Source organism: Debaryomyces fabryi (assembly GCF_001447935.2).
Source record: "Debaryomyces fabryi strain CBS 789 chromosome Unknown contig00195, whole genome shotgun sequence".
NCBI lineage: Eukaryota > Fungi > Ascomycota > Pichiomycetes > Serinales > Debaryomycetaceae > Debaryomyces > Debaryomyces fabryi.
Window position 1 is genome coordinate 1 of NW_015385621.1, and position 16,501 is coordinate 16,501.

The 16,501-nt window shown below is 37.4% G+C and overlaps 9 protein-coding genes across 9 annotated transcripts; 3 read left to right on the forward strand and 6 right to left on the reverse strand.

Moving 5' to 3' along the window:
* Positions 1 to 22: 22 nt before the first annotated feature.
* On the forward strand, positions 23 to 346 carry AC631_05333 (uncharacterized protein; the record flags this gene model as incomplete). The annotated part of the gene is made up of 1 exon (XM_015614162.1): positions 23 to 346. One exon carries the CDS (start codon positions 23 to 25, stop codon positions 344 to 346), a length of 324 nt encoding a protein of 107 aa, XP_015465002.1.
* A 759-nt stretch (positions 347 to 1,105) lies between these two features.
* AC631_05334 (mitochondrial 54S ribosomal protein uL3m) lies at positions 1,106 to 1,942 on the reverse strand (the record flags this gene model as incomplete). Its single annotated transcript, XM_015614163.1, has 1 exon — positions 1,106 to 1,942. The coding sequence occupies one exon, from the start codon at positions 1,940 to 1,942 to the stop codon at positions 1,106 to 1,108; it is 837 nt and encodes a 278-aa protein (XP_015465003.1).
* Positions 1,943 to 2,311: 369 nt separating this feature from the next.
* MRPL6 (mitochondrial 54S ribosomal protein uL6m) lies at positions 2,312 to 2,986 on the reverse strand (the record flags this gene model as incomplete). Its single annotated transcript, XM_015614164.1, has 1 exon — positions 2,312 to 2,986. The coding sequence occupies one exon, from the start codon at positions 2,984 to 2,986 to the stop codon at positions 2,312 to 2,314; it is 675 nt and encodes a 224-aa protein (XP_015465004.1).
* A 231-nt stretch (positions 2,987 to 3,217) lies between these two features.
* AC631_05336 (snoRNA-binding rRNA-processing protein) lies at positions 3,218 to 3,769 on the forward strand (the record flags this gene model as incomplete). Its single annotated transcript, XM_015614165.1, has 1 exon — positions 3,218 to 3,769. One exon carries the CDS (start codon positions 3,218 to 3,220, stop codon positions 3,767 to 3,769), a length of 552 nt encoding a protein of 183 aa, XP_015465005.1.
* A 188-nt stretch (positions 3,770 to 3,957) lies between these two features.
* On the reverse strand, positions 3,958 to 6,240 carry AC631_05337 (uncharacterized protein; the record flags this gene model as incomplete). Its single annotated transcript, XM_015614166.1, has 1 exon — positions 3,958 to 6,240. One exon carries the CDS (start codon positions 6,238 to 6,240, stop codon positions 3,958 to 3,960), a length of 2,283 nt encoding a protein of 760 aa, XP_015465006.1.
* Positions 6,241 to 6,861: 621 nt separating this feature from the next.
* Positions 6,862 to 8,991, reverse strand: FRE10 (Fre10p; the record flags this gene model as incomplete). The annotated part of the gene is made up of 1 exon (XM_015614167.1): positions 6,862 to 8,991. The coding sequence occupies one exon, from the start codon at positions 8,989 to 8,991 to the stop codon at positions 6,862 to 6,864; it is 2,130 nt and encodes a 709-aa protein (XP_015465007.1).
* Positions 8,992 to 9,705: 714 nt separating this feature from the next.
* AC631_05339 (uncharacterized protein) lies at positions 9,706 to 10,254 on the reverse strand (the record flags this gene model as incomplete). Its single annotated transcript, XM_015614168.1, has 1 exon — positions 9,706 to 10,254. The coding sequence occupies one exon, from the start codon at positions 10,252 to 10,254 to the stop codon at positions 9,706 to 9,708; it is 549 nt and encodes a 182-aa protein (XP_015465008.1).
* A 215-nt stretch (positions 10,255 to 10,469) lies between these two features.
* On the forward strand, positions 10,470 to 11,171 carry NAT4 (Nat4p; the record flags this gene model as incomplete). The annotated part of the gene is made up of 1 exon (XM_015614169.1): positions 10,470 to 11,171. The coding sequence occupies one exon, from the start codon at positions 10,470 to 10,472 to the stop codon at positions 11,169 to 11,171; it is 702 nt and encodes a 233-aa protein (XP_015465009.1).
* A 63-nt stretch (positions 11,172 to 11,234) lies between these two features.
* Positions 11,235 to 16,493, reverse strand: AC631_05341 (uncharacterized protein; the record flags this gene model as incomplete). Its single annotated transcript, XM_015614170.1, has 1 exon — positions 11,235 to 16,493. A coding segment is annotated over one exon (5,259 nt), but the record flags the coding sequence as incomplete, so codon positions are not given.
* Positions 16,494 to 16,501: the final 8 nt, after the last annotated feature.

Genomic DNA, 16,501 nt, shown 5'->3' on the forward strand with positions numbered 1-16,501 from the left:
ATGTTTCCAAATTGTGGATGATATGTTGGATTACACTTCCAGTGATACCAGTTTCGGTAAGCCAAGTCAAGCCGACTTGAAGTTGGGATTAGCAACTGCGCCAATATTATTTGCATGGAAAGAAAGACCAGAATTAGGTGAATTAATTGCAAGGAAATTCAGCCAAGAAGGCGACGTTGAAATTGCAAGAAATGCTGTTGAAGAATGTGGTGGTTTAGAGAAGACCAGAGAAATGGCTCAAGATTATTGTTATAAGGCATTGAACAATTTGAGGGTTTTACCTGAATCAGATGCAAGAAGTGCATTAGAATTCTTGACAAATTCAGTTTTAACTAGATCTAAATAAACTGACTTATTTAATATATTAGAAATTATTGTTATATAGACATAAAATCGGAAAAAAATAAATGCCTTGTATATATTAAATGCTCTCTTGTATGTATTTTGATATTGTTACTTAATTAGGAAATCTAGCTCTTTCAAGGTTACCCGGTTTTTGTGTGATGTCTATAAATTAAAAATACTACCACTGAATCTTCCCTGGTTCTTTTTCTTTTCCTTATCACCAGAAGATCAATTTCAAAATCGTACATGGTTCTTGCCTTTTACCAGAACCATCCGGGAATTGTCTTCATTACTGGTGTTTTCACTATTTTTTGGAACCATCTTCATTATATTAAGATTTATTCTAATATATTGATATTACCTATTTTCTTTTTAGTTCCCTACTTTGAGACCAAAGTATTGAAATAATAAGTTTATGGAGTAAGAATTGGATACTGTACATCTTGTGTATCATTCGCCTTCTGAAAGATTGCATTTGTAGCATAATGAACCGCATAAAGTATAAACATCCTGTAAAACTAAACTAGTCGATTTGGTACATATAAATAAGAATGCTCATAAATATATGGGCTCTTACATATTGGTATTATCTAATGAATGACTTGAAAGTTATAGACTGATGTATTTAAATACGTAACATCGTGTTTATGTATATATACTCTTGTTGAATGATACTGTCTATAGTCTCTACGTTACACTTCAAGATTTAAATATTATTTATATGAATGAATAAAATATATACAGAGTTTAGACCAATAGTCTATTTCATACACATTAAGGACTTACTGTAAAGCTTCTTAGCATCATTGATTCTTACAAAGCTTCTGTTAGGACCAGGGATTTGTCCCTTAAGAACTAAAATTCCGGCTTCAGCATCAGCATGCAATACTTCATTATTAAAAACAGTACAGTTCTTACCACCCATACGTCCTGCCATCTTCTTTCCTGGCAAAACTCTACCAGGTGTTTGAGTAGCACCCATGGAACCAGCAGATCTGTGCGCTTTGGAAACACCATGCGACGCTTTCAAACCCTTGAACCCGTGTCTTTTCATAACACCAGCAAATCCCTTACCCTTAGTGACAGCTTTTACGTCCACCAATTGGCCTACAGCAAAGTAATCCGCAGTAAGTTCAGTTCCGACCGGAATCAACCCACTTTCATCTCTAATTCTGAACTCTCCAATATGTTGTTTTGGAGACACACCAGCTTCTTGGAACTTTCTCAAGTTATTATCAGTAATATTCTTTAACTTATCACATTGTCCAAGCAAAACAGAAGTGTAACCGTGTGTTTCTACGGTCTTATTCTGGATAACTTCGCAATTGTCGATTTCTATAACGGTAGCCCCAAACTGCTTTCCATCATCTGTATACCAGGTTATCATTCCTCTTTTTACTCCTAATAAACCAGGCCTAGCTAACAATCTCTTTCTCATGTTAGCTATTTCCAAAGAGTGGTTTACTGTTGATTCTTTTGTCCTCATTGATGTTATTGCATGAATCGATGTAAGTTGAGCAGCATTACGGGTAAATGTGAGTGGCTTGGAGGCAAAGGATAACCCTTTACGTGCCAAAGACCATATGCTATTATTCATGTTATTTTGAGTATTGCAAAAGTACTTAATTGGTCACTTTCTATATTATCTATGGTCATATATGCTATTTCATAGTCTCTGAGTGAAAAATATATGAAAGGTCGTGTGTAACCGTCAAAAAATTTTCGGCACTTTTTTGGTGTTTTGTGTAACCATGATTTTAGTATTATAAGTTATATCTATAGAATAGTATATAGACAGTAGCATATATGTAGCATTATATACAAGATGTGAATGGAATATTGCAACAATAGAACTAATATTGACGTGATTGTAAAAATCCCTGTTTTAAAATCACAATAGTAGCAGTATGTGAGCTTGAATAGTATCATTAAGCATCATTACGTATGATTGGAAAGTTTCGGTCAATCATTTAATCTTCTTCTCCTTTAACTTGATGGTTTCACCATCAACGAAAATACCCTTACCCTTGTATGGTTCAGGCTTCTTGTGTTCTCTGATTCTTGCTGCAAATAACTTGACCTGTTGCTTGTCAGTACCTTCGATCAAGAGTCTGGCAGGATTAGGAGACGATACGGTCAATGCTTCTGGAACCTTCAATTTTGGCGTATATGGGTAACCAATCTTGAGGGCAATCACCTTGGATCCATCTTCGGCTGTTTCAATGGTGGCTCTGTAACCGGTACCTACAAATTTGACAATAGCCAAGTGTCCTTCGGTGGTTCCAATAATATTATTTTGTACTAATGCCCTCGATGTACCCCATATGGTTCTCTGGATCTTATCTTCTGGGTTTTCAACACTGACGGTGATGAGGTTATTTTCATTTTTCACGTTGACAAACTCTGGAACTGCGGTCTTCAACACCCCCTTAGGGCCCTTAACAACAATTTGCTTATTCAAAGACACGGTGGTTTTACCCTTGGTGAATGATTTGCAGAATTCGAAAGGTATTTGCTCCGTGTAGCATTGGACGGCTTCAGATATACTGATTGGCTGTTTACCAATGTTTGATAATAACAAAGTACTGCTTGAGAATGGACGACTAGCATTCAAGCAAAGTCTAGGTATTCTGGAGAACATTCTGGTGTCTAGTTTGCTTATGCTATTTCTAAGTCCTAGATATGAACTTGCCAATGAGCCTTAAGATCAACCTTGAACGAATATACTACTTCGTCAAGTGAAAAATTATAGAATCTTACACAAAAAAAATTCTTAGAGATCATCACGTGTCTGGACTCATCTCCATAAATAATTTTTCAGGTAGCTATTAACCGTATATACTAGGGTCAAACACTAAAGGTACAGATAGCAATGGTTAGACAGTTAAAGCATCATGAACAGAAGCTCTTAAAGAAGGTGGATTTCCTTGACTGGAAACAGGATCAAGGCCATAGGGATACACAGGTCATGAGAACATACCATATTCAAAATAGAGAAGACTATCATAAATATAACAAGATTTGTGGTGAAATCCGGAAATTAGCACATAAGTTATCATTGTTACAACCCACAGATCCATACAGAATAAAGCACGAGCAATTGCTATTGGAAAAATTGTATGCCATGGGTGTGCTTGCCACCAAATCTAAGATATCTGACTTAGAAAACAAGGTGACAGTGAGTGCGTTTTGTCGTAGAAGAATACCGGTGGTTATGTGTCGTCTCAAGATGGCAGAAACAGTCAGTGATGCAGTTACATTTGTCGAGCAGGGCCACGTAAGGGTGGGACCTAATGTAATTACGGATCCAGCGTACCTTGTGACCAGAAACTTGGAAGATTACTTGACCTGGGTCGATTCGTCAAAGATTAAAAGAAACGTTCTTAAGTACAAGAATAAGATCGATGATTATGATTTGGCTTGAATACGGTATTTAGCATATAGCACTTTTGAAAGTGGCATTGTATATTAGTCTAATAAAAGCAAAATGAGAAAAAACTATGTAATTATATTTTTCACGCTATATGGCATAACTCAAGACGTGATTGGACGTTAAAGAAATGAACATGAGTATTATGGACTGCTAGAGGTAGCGATGCTAATAAAGAATAATTAAAAATTAGTATTCATCATTCTTCTAACTGCACTCTTTCTATTGCCAGGAATTAATTCACTTTCAGAGTTGTTAATCCCATTATTAGCATTTAAGAATTGCTGGTTTTGAATAGATCCATTAGTTAATGAAGTAGCGTGTGAGCCTGATGGCAATGAGCCTGCAGGTCTGAATTTTCTTTGTTTAGTGATTTCAGTAACTGGATTTAACATAACAACTGAAGATCTTGATAATTGCGTTGCAGATGGAACAGTATGTGCAGTAGCAAAGTTACTATTCATAGTAGACAAAGATTGTTGTGATTGACCAAATGATGATTGAGATTGCATAGAAGGTGATGCAATTGGTGATGTCCAAACCTGATCGTTTTCAATTGGAACAAATGGTTGTTTACCATTTTGCACTGCTTGGTTCTTGGTCCTTGGACGATAATCAGTATATGTTTGAATGGTAGATTTACGAATATCTGAAGGTGGAGGCAATTGTTGTAATGGAGGCAAGTCGCGTGGTGGTGGTTGATATTGCTGAGGTTGGGCTTGGTATATAATATTAGGGTTACTAACAAATTCTTGTTGATTATGATAGAATTGTTGTTCTTCACTTGAGAAAATTGGGGTTTCACTGTAAATTGAGGATGTGGTAGTCAATCTCTTATCGTAATTTGTATCCGTTTTCAAATCTTTGTTGATCCTTAAATAATCTATCTTGTGTGGTAAATCACCCAAAGGATAATCTGGGTCTGGTGTAAATTCATGAGTTCTAGCATCGCCAAATTTACTATTTTGAGATTTTTCACGATCAAAATAGACTTTATACACTGACTTCATCCTTCTCAACTCCTCTTCTTCTTCAGGCGATAAAAACTTCTCTTGATCATCAATTTCATTTTCATCGTCGCTATCGTTCTTCAATAAATTAAATGCAGATATTCTAGGCGACTTACTTCTCACTGGTGGACCTGATGGAATATCAAGGTTGCCGACAGTTGTAGCTGTTGTATTTGCACTGTTTCTTAATTCATCGAGTTCAGGACTAGTGGTTTCTTGGGAAACGTCTGTATCTACGTTATTTCTTTCATTATCATTTATAGACAATTCTTTGGCATTATCTTCGAATGGGGATTGTACTGCTTCCCTGGAAATCACTTCTTCTACACCGTTGGGTTCACCATCGCTAACAATATCAATTTCCTCGTTGGTTTCATCATGGTCATCTTCAACTGTAGTACCATCAACTGTCTCATCAACCGTAGCATCCACAGTATCGTCCCTATTGTCAATATCTCTATCAAGGGATGAGACAGATGCATCAGATTTGGCGGTATATACATCAGCTTCCTCGCTTGTAGAATCAAAAGATTGTCCTGTATTTGTAGGAATAAATTTAGAATGATTTTGGGGATTTATAGGTTCATTTAATGCCAATTCAGATTCATTTTCATAATTAACAGCGAACTTTTCCCCACCTGTACCACTCACAACTGAACTTTCAGAGTTGCTTGCAGATTCTAAGTCTGAAGTATTATCCTCGATTGTATCATCATGAGCATCTTGGAATTCTGCCGTTGATTCATTAGGAATATTGGTATATTCGTTGCTCGTAGGCTTACCCATAGATCTAAGAGGACTTCTGTCACGCTGGTTAGACACTTCAGGTTTTAATTTGGATTTTTGAGGCGAAATAGAATGCTCACCTCCAAGCGATCCATTAACATTGCTAAAACTGGAATTTCTCGTCCTGTTTATGTACGTGGATGCTCTTGGAGTATGGCCGTATGGCTGGTGTTCTCCTAATTGTTTAGCATACTCATTTAAAGACACTTTTGACCCAGTTTGATGTTGATAAGGCAAGACAAAATTATCCAAATATGGATCGGCTTGAACAGTCTGCGTCAACGAAGTTGTAGACTCCTTGGCCATGTGGTTCTGACCAGGATATCTGACAGAGTTCCTGTTGTGAAATGGATCTTCCATATATTGCTTTTGATTAGGGAAGTCTGGCAACACTGTGGCTTCTCCCGTTTCATCAAAATCTGGATCGTGTTCCATAGACTCCTTCTTACCCTTACGGTAATTTCTGAGAAGAAAAAACGACAAAACGCAAAGAATAACGAACACGGGTATACCGATCGCAAGCCCAATTGTCAAACTATCATCATTCACTGGTTTTTGACAAGATCCCAGAGAATCATTTTCACAATCGTCGTCATCTTTAGACGATCTCCTATTAAGCTTCGAGTCAAGCATCAAAATTGATCCCAACACTGAGTTAACTACACTCATCATAAACTTTCTCAATTCCGTTTAATTTCCTCTGGTATTATGTATGTCACTAATTTTCTTTTAGTAACACCTTCTAGTTGACGTTTTGAATATTTAAGCGAATGTGAGGTTGATATGGTTCCGATTCTTGTTGATCACTGAAAATATCAAACAATATCTCTATAAGTTAAAGAAAGTAGTTAGAAAGTCTGTTAATTTCGTATAAGTGTGTATTGAATAGGAATCAATCAATGAATATCAAAGGAATCTACAAAAACTTCGATAAAATTTGTTAATAAACATGGATCAGACAGAGAATAATCTGAGCGAATCAAATTTTTTTTTGAGATCTTTCGCGTTCATATCGACCGCGTTTATTTTTAAAATAGATTTAACTAGTAATGGCATGTCCCTTCAAGAGTGATTGACATATAGGAAGAAATAATGACTTGATTACTAAGTAGTTTGAGTTTTGTATTCTTATACATTCTGGTATTTCTTATTTAAGCTTAAACTTACTGAATTACGATAGGGTTTATAATTAACTTATTAAATTTATTCTATTAATGTTCACCATATGTAAAAATATATGTGTATGTATATAATAGGGAATGTTCTAAAATATCCCCAAAGTTGATGCAATCACCAGTTTTGGACTTGTTCAAATAATTCAACGCGCTTGGTGGTGCTAAGATTGTCAGCTACCGACTTTCTAATGTCATCACACATGGAACCATGGGCACAGGTAACAAAAGCAATAGAACCATTGGCTTCATTGATTTCTTCTTGAATTAAATCGTTAATTGGAGGTCTGCCTTCTCTGAATTGGACGAAAGATAACTTTGCCTTCAAGTCTTGGACGTGGTCGCTGGAGACTTCGTCGCTGGAGTTGTTTTCGTCTTTTTCATCCTTTTCATCGACAGAGTTCGATTCGCTCGAATCACTTGCTTGGCCGATTGGTTGTGCCAATCCAGCAGCAGACTGTGTGACGTAGATGACTGGTTCCACAATTGTGCCTTCAAACTTTAATAATTCTTCATAAAACCAGTCGATAGATTTGTAATGACGAATAACCCAGTAGAATCTGACTCTTTGTCTGTCAACTTGTCTTCTGGCCAAGTCCATAGCTTCGTAGTACATACCAGGAATACCATTAGCACTAACAAGGAATGCAGTAGTGTCGTACTTGTCGATAGGAATTCTTTGACCGTAAGGACCTTCGACTAACACTTTCATGTGTGCCTTATGGTCCGGTTGTTTGGCTAAGTATTGGTACAACCCATGAGTGACACCACCTTTAACTTTTAAATAAAAGGTGATGGTGTTTTCTTCGATGGCTGAATCGACAATAGTGAAAGGGTGTGATTGCCAGAAACAGGTTGGTCTCAAAAAATGAATAAATGCATGACAACCTGGGAATGGTTTCCAGTAAGCAGGTCTAGGAACAGTAACTTTAAGAGTTTCATTGGCCTTCAATTCAACATTAGCACGTTGGACACCAAATGCAGCAAGACGTCCAATCCTAATAACCCTGTCAAATACCCATACGGCTACAGCTGCGTAAAAGAATTGTTGATAGCCCTCTTCTTCTACGTGTCTCCAGCCACCGATAATAAAGAGAGTAGCTAAGATAATATGAGCAAACACAAAAAGTTCATAGTTCTTCTTTCTGAAAACTAACAAAGAATGAAAACACATAATACTTGCTGCAACAAGAGCAACATATCCCCATCTCACATATTCTTGAGCATTACGAGTTTCGTATTTGCCAGGAGCGATACCCTTAGCATTGTAAGTCATACCAACAGCATGAATCATAACTAAAAGAAATTCGACACGGGAAACCCATCTATGGATTGCAATAAATCTTGAGTATGACCATCCTGAAATCCATTGCATAAAATTATTTCTACCGGCAAATAAAATTAAAGTAGGGATCAAAAATAATGACATAATACCTGTTCTGTCAGCAATTTTACGTCCAATTTCAGCTGATTCAGAAGTAGGCCAGTACAAGTTTGGAGAATCATGATTGTATAAGCATACATTGAAAGCAAGAGCCAAGATATACCAAACAAAAATCAAAATTGATTCTAATCTTGTTGGAACGACCCATTGAAAGATTCTCAAGAACGACATATGCTCAGCATGAACTTTTCTTCCTAATGCAGGCAACGATATGTACTTCCTGTAAGTATTAGTGAACGATCCTTTCAAGCCTTTAACAAAGCCTGGGAAAAGGAAGTGGACATAGTTGCAAATACCTGCAATAAACATAACAACAAACCAATATGCTATTAAAGCAACACCAAACCAAGTAGCTAAAGTGTAGTTATAGAAACGACCAACACCAGAACGATATCCAGCATCAATCTTCGATTGCGAAAGTAACACAGGTTTGTAGTATAACTCTGTCAAGTTGAAGTTAGGATCTGCAGTAACATTAGTTAAATGTTTGGTTGCATTGGAATAAGCCAGCTCAAATTCTTTCTCTGTCAATCCATATGGCTCACAAGACTTGATGAAAGCCTCAACACTTCCTTTATGAGCGACTTGTTTTAAGCAGTGAGCCATAGTACCTAATGCCTGTTGGTTATCAACATTACAGAATCCAACAAGATCAGTTTCCTCGAAAAGTAATGCTGCCTTTTCAATTACTGATTCACAGACTAAAACAGCGATATCTGATTTGCGATAAATAAGCTCACCTTCGCTAGCTAATGCGCCTGCAAAGAAACAAGCACCAGCTAATAATGATCTAATAGATACCATTAAATTTTATTGTTCAGACCTTAACGAATCAAATATAATAGACTTAAGAAGGAAATTATCCCATATTTAAATACCATTTATTGTATCCAATGTAATTCGTGCCTTAACTTATGTAATGAGACTAATTCATGTTTACGTGCTTGCTACTGGTTAATAAAGTCCAAAAATTGCTAAAATCGACATATACTCAACCAACTATGCATAAATTTCCGTGCTTTGCAGAACTATTTTTGTCCACAAATGAAATGGCATAATCAGATAACTGTAGTTCATGTATGAATCGACCAATGTAGTGATCAAAAAAATTTTCTCCCGAATTATAGACAGTATCTGCATATGTCATCAGAAATTTTTTGAGGATTTTATCTTTCCAATCAGTATACCCATCACTATGTGGTGTAGCACTACTACTGATAACGATAAATTGAGAGTATTTCTACTGTGGAGATAGTCTTTGTTGAATCTAGCAAATCGGAGCCAAGATAATTAGATTGCTTTGTTCCATCATTTTGGTACTCGATTATAATAACAACATTTCAACGGCCTGGCTTAGAAAATTATGTAATATCAATTGGAGGTTTTTTTTCCGTCAAAATCTGATAAAACAATAAAAAAAAAGGATGCATGGTATCTGTATCTACCCCTTCAGGTAAAGCTGACAGCCAATAAAATGCGAAATTCAAGTCACAGAGTCACAAACAATAGACGTCTGCATTACGTACTCGCATACTTATTATCAGATAAATCAATATTGGCCACCATTTGTTCTAGTTCTTGTTGTTCTTCATTCAAGATTGCGTCTAGTTCGGTTTCGTACATATGTCTTGGCAAGCTCTCATTTATGTACGACTCTAATTCATTCTCCTGGTTAATCAATTCATCGATGTCTAGAACATCGTATAGCTCGTTTGCCTCTCTTTCTAATTCCAACTTATAATCTTCATAGGCTTGTCTATCGACCATTTTTTCACGATTTATGCCTAATTTATCTTGTCTGTGTCTATCTCTAATTTCTCGTAGCCTGTCATGCTTATTTCTCTTATTTATGATGGATGTTCTGCCCTGTTGGTTTTGATGGTGATATTGACTACTTCTGCGGTGTTCGTGATCCAGGACATTTCTGATGGGTGATGACAACGGATAATGTATCCGGTTTGCACGATCTTGTTGATGTTGGTGTAGGTCTTCAAGTATATCCATATCGTAGCTCGCGGACGCATCTGATGGTTTTATTGGCGAACTGAATGGCTTTTTCGAAGACATTGGTTGATATTGTGAAGTGCCCCGATTATTCGGTGAAGAATCCATCTATACTGCTACCGTATTCGAAAGTATATTCTTCAATGACTTCTACTAACTTGAATATGTCAGTATGTACATCATCTTACGGTAACCATTGCTACGCGTATAAAAAATTGGTAGTGCAATGCAAATTATTTGATGATTTATTATACTATTAAACAACTACTTCTATTATCATGCTGTATAATCCGATAGACTCAAGTGACGAGTCATCTTTTGACGAAGAGGATGAAGTTTTCATGAAAGAAACTTCAGATACAGTAGCATCCGTGGTTCCTGAAATATTTCCCTCTTCTATTTCAATTGTGGCCGAAAAGCATTGTCAATTGCATTATGCACCGATTCATAGGTTGCCTAAAGATATCTTGGTTAAATGTTTACTGTTGGTAGAATCTAACTTGAAAGCATTCTATATAAAGCATCAAGGATTGAGATGGAAATTGAATAAACTCAAAGAAATGCAAGAAACTGGATTGATCTATGTTTGGTACACTGATTCGAATGGCAAGTTGATTGGGTTCATTTCATTCATGTTATCGTATAATGATCAATACAAAGTACTTTATCTATACGAAATACATGTGGCCGCAGAGTACCAATCGAAGAAAATTGGGTCTCAATTGATAGATAACTTACATGAATTGTCTCATCATTTGAAGGTCATTGCATCAAAAAAGCATGAATACCGACATTTTGTTAATAGTGGTACTAGCTTAACTGTTTTCAGTGACAACAAAGCCTTGCAGTGGTATTACAAACTAGGGTACGAGCTAACTATGGACTCTCCAAGAGATAAAGTTTTGAGAAATAAGGTTGTTAGGCCTGAATATTATTTACTTATTCGCTTCAATGATAGCCTTCCCAAAAAACATACTTAATACAAGTATACATTTAAATGAATAACGATGTTGATGTAACTAATTTTTGTGTAGAAATACTATTTACTTTTGATCTAACAAGTTCACATAACCACGACGAGGACCCTTCTTTGTCTTACGTCCTGAAGTTGGCCCACCACCGAGCGATAAAAGATCATCCAATCCAGCATTGGCTAAACTTGGACCAGCAGGTGGAGGCGGACCTGATGGTGATGGTCTTGATGGTGATGGTCCTGTAAGGGGTGCACCATTCAGAGAATTGGAGGGTTGTGGACTTGTATCTTGCTTGCTTGGACCAATTGGGGTATTTGAACTGGACGGTTTGCCTAAACTGCTACTCGAACCTTCAACCGGTTTCTTCTTAGCAGCTGGTGGTGGCGGCGGGGCAGACGACTTCAATTGTTCTTCAAGTGGAATGCTTTTATCAATCCACCTTTTCAACTTTTCATCATAAACAAATTTATTCTTTTCCCCTAATTTAGCCCTAATAGGCTTTGGCTTATCATCATTTCTCCTTCCCAGGAAAGGCCACCATCTCTGATTGCTTTGAGCAGCAGCGGCATCTAGCCTTTGTCTATTTCTATCTGCTTCAACTTTTGCCTGGCGTTCTTGTTCTTCCCTCTTTCTCTTTTCTTTCTTCGCCGACTCATCGTCAGAATCTTCTTCTTCTTCATCAACTACAGGTATATAGTCTTTGACAGTATCATCTTCTACCTCGTATTGCTGATATAATGCAGATTGTTGGGACTGAGATAGTCTAGAAGAAAATAATCCACCAGGCCCACCAATAACAGAGTTAGCTCTTGTTGTCAAATCTGGTGATCCAGGAATCGGGAAATCTCCAAAGCTGCTATCCACTCCAAAACCGGAACTTCGTCTAACTTTATCTTCGTTATCTTGATAAGGATGGAACATTGATTCTTTTTCGTTTGTCCTGAAAGAATTATTTAAATTAGTTGAAAAAGGAGCTCTCGCATTAGGAGTATGAAGGCTGCTGGTCTCGAAATCATGATCGTTTATACCTTCACTATCAAAACTTTCATCCACATTAACATTTCTGTTCTGAGATGATGGACCAACCTTTGGTATTCCTGGCTGGGTGGATATAGTACCTTTGACCTCTTTAGTTTCGGCTACCTCTTCGCTTGAAGTCTCTCTTGCATCATTCTCATTCTGCAAGCTTTTGCTTTCATCAACCTCGGACTTTTCAGGGATTTTGTGTCCCCCTAAGTTGAAAATATCATTATAGGAAATGTCCGAGGGTGTGTCAACTAACAGGCTACTGCCTTCTTTTTTTGAAACATATTTATTACTCGATTGTGGCCCATACTTATTGTTACCACCATTTCTGGAAGCAACAGCACCTGGCGCATATGGATTGGCTCTGGATCTGGTCTTTTTTGTAGCAATACTAGATGATTTTGGTACAGAATGGCCCTTTGGTGGAAGAGGCGCCTGTGGCAATGTAGAACTCGTCAGTTCCTTGACAGTATATTGGTCTTCATCCACCGCTTGAGGTGGAACTAATGAATTAGAACTATCTCTAAGTTCCGAAGATTTTTCTGATTCTCTCAATTCAGTAATAGTTTCAGGTACATATTCAGCATCTTTTTTTAAACCCAGGTGTACATCTGTAAAAGCTGCATTGTCATTCGCTTCCTTTGTCATCGACTTAAATTCAGTCGGGTAATCTAAGCTTATATCACTTTGAAGCGATGATGTATGTTTATGCCCTGAAATTGAATTACCATTAACATGATTTTCAGAAAAGGAATTTGAAATAGAAGGTCTCTTGGCGGGAGCTGGAGGATTCATATTTGCGCCCGATATGCCCATGTGTAAAGACTGGTGCGATGCTATGGACAGACTTGAGAATTGTGCTGATGAATTCATATAAGGAAAGCTAGCATTATTATTAGAGTAAACTTTCTGAGGGTTAGGTGAATATTTCGACGGAACCTTGACATTTTCATTCTGACCTTGATTAACTGGTAAATATTGAGATGACGGATTATTAGGAACTACTCTTGATTGCTGTAAAGATTCGTACACAGGGTTGGCAACCTGCTGTTGAGACGAAAACAGTTGATCATTGCGAGTAACGACAGGTTTCGATGTTATCTGAGAGGAAGATGGAGCATACTTTTGTATCGAACTCGTACTATTATTTGAATAAAGTGATGGTGGAGGTCTGCTATAAGACAAACCATTCAGCTTTAATATAGAATTCTCAGACGAAGTTCCTGGAGTGGAATTGGTGGCCATCAAAGTATCTCTTATGTGATCAGGGCGGCCTTGAGGCAGAGTCTGTGGATAGTTATTATTCATAGATGTGATGTCTAGCGATGATGGCGCCCTAGAAACTGATGGACTAAACTTGCTGAAAACACCATTTTCGCCAGACTTAGCCTTAGATTCATCACCTCCAATAAATTTATCAAGCTGGTCCCACATTTTATCAAGATTCAACTTTTTACTACCAAACCAACCCAGATCAGTTGAGCTAGACTGGGAGATTCTCATCAATAAGTTTTGAAATTCTTGAAATGCAACTGGATTAAAAAATGATGATCTTCCAGTAGCCTTGATAATATTACTTATTGCATCACAGTACTTTTGAGACTCTGTAAATAATCCATAATCAGCCAATACCTGTGCATGCTTCAATTTAAGAGGAAGCAAGTGAGGAAACCCGGTTGGAGGAATATTGGATGCGCATAATTGGATTGTATACTCATAAATTTCTGAATAAGCAAATGAATGGCTTCCAAATCCAATAACTGAGAATAATATGCCATTGGCCTGTGAGGGAACATTAGATAAAGGAAGTCCAGCTAAAATAAGACAAATTTGGCTGGGGATTATTTGTCCTGATAACGTTAAAAGCTTACTAAATTCACATAAAAATTCATGTCCCTGTTGGGGTTTGTTAATTACAACCAACGAAACAAGGTCTCTCCAATGATGTATAAACCATTCTCCTTCAGTTTGAACATTAGCAATATCATCAATTGCACCCTTGGAATTCCCAGCAAATAATTTTAACATAACTGGCATCAAATGATGAACCTTACTTTGAGATTTCTGGTATGGGAATGTGGATCTTGCATAATCTGAGGCAATTTTTCCGAACTTTTCGGGACCATCAAAATTAGCTATCATTAAGGCAAGAGCCCAATCTCCTTTTGATAAACAAAATTCCAATGCTTTCTCTGTATTACCTATTTGTAATAAACTCCAAATAATATTAATGCCTGCATTGTCTAATCTATATGCATTGGCTATAGCAGACATTGAATTTATATCCATATGAGTATTATCATTAGTATAATCTACGCTTGGATTAAGAACCGCACAAGCTGCCTTTGAAAAATCATCAGATTTGCAATCACCATTAAACCTTACTAGCGCTAACAAAATTTGAGAAAGGAGTAATTCATCTAGCTTCTCCCCTGTATTATCCTGAGCCAAAAATTCATTATATGATTCTAACCATTTTTCCACGTCCTTCTTCTTGGTTTTCACTTTGCTAAATGGACCTGGAAAGGATGATAGATAATGGCTATCTTTTAAAACTTCCTTTATATCAGTAACATTAATGGATTCTGATGCACGGTTATATGTATTCGTGACTGCCGATGGTGTCATATAAGCTACATTCTTAGAACTGCTCCAATTAAATATTGGAAACTGACGTTGAAGTAAAGCATTAGGGTTTTCTACCTTAGGAGCAATTTGCTCTTTATGGTAAAAATTTGACTTAACATTCGAAACTCCACGTCTTCTTCCATGGATATTGTTGTTCACCGCAGCTGGTTGAGCAGTGGGACTAGCCATACTTGGCATCATAATACCTTGTGGTATACCTTGCTGTGTGTTAGGGATAATAGATGCAGGTGCATAAGGATTGACCTCTTTATTCTTAGCTCCTATTAAAGAACTCGCTCGTGACAGTGTCCTCTTATGGCTACTTGGAGCGTAAGGTCCAGCGTTCGGGACATAAGGGCTTGTAGCACTTTGAGAGCCTTGGGCTTTAGGTATTGCCGTATTAATTGGGTTTGGTGAAGGGTTTGAAGTTTTACGTTGTGGAGCGTACGAATTTGCATTCAGGCCCAAGCTTTGGTTTTGTATGTTAGGGAAAGGCTGCGGTTGAGTCTGAGGTAACATATGATTATTATTATTATTATTATTATTACCTGCAAACTGCGATGTTGGAGGTGGTGCAACCATGCCAGTAGCCACTTGTGAGCCCACTCTACTACTTGCCATTGGGGGAGGTGGTTGCGGTGCATAATTCATTGGAGGTGATTTAACAGCATTCATGGCTGGTTTAGCATATGGATTCACTACAGGTTTTTGTAATTGCGGTTGAGCAGTGTTGACTGTAGGGGAAATGCTTTGACTCATTTGAGCTTTAGGTAAGGCGGCTCTTGCTGGTTTAACTGGTTGTTTCAGAATTGGCATTGGTAAATCCTCGAAAAAAGATTTCTTCTGCGAACCATGAACTGATTCGACAGGTTGAGGAACTGTAGTTTGTGTATCATTTGGCCTTGGTACGCCAACAGCATTTGTCGACGAGTGTAGTTTAAGGGGCATATTAGCAGCTGGTGGAGAGTTATTGCTTGAAGGACTTGGTGCATACTTGTTTGTAGATCTTGCAGCTGGCTTAAATTTGTGAGCTATCAAACTATCTGGAAAATCATAAGCATCATTCTTTTTCTTGTTCATTGTCAGCCCTATATGCTTCTCCTGTGGAGTATTACTGATGGACGAAGGGTGTGTTGTTGAAGGTAAATATGTTTGCTTATTTGACTTTGTTTGTACATCAGAATTTTGGTCAGTGTTTTCATCTTCCAAAAACTCATCATCTAGAAGGTCGTCGTCCAATTCCAAGAAATCGAGAGATTTATTTAAAGATTCAAATTTCTCATTGTCCTTAACTTCAGCTGTATCGTTCTTTGGTGGGAATTCGAATGGGCTACTTTTGTTGTCGGATGCTACCTCTTGGAGAAAATCGTGATCGTCATCTTGAAAAAGTTCGTCTAAGTGATCTTTTGCTTGTGGCTTATTTGTATCCACTATTTCCTTTGTGGCATTCTCAGATTGCGATGCAAGCTTGTTTGGCTCTTCTGGAAGAGACGCATCAGCCTGAGAAGTATTTTGATTTTGAAACGTATGTTGCGCTGATTGAATATTCTCTGATGAACCTAAGAGAACCTCATCTTTGTCCGTTGCTTCTTCCTGTTTCTGTATCTCGTTTAGGAATTCATTTTCGTGACTTCCGCCAAATAAATCATCTACATTGGTAGATTCATTCGAATGCTTATTTC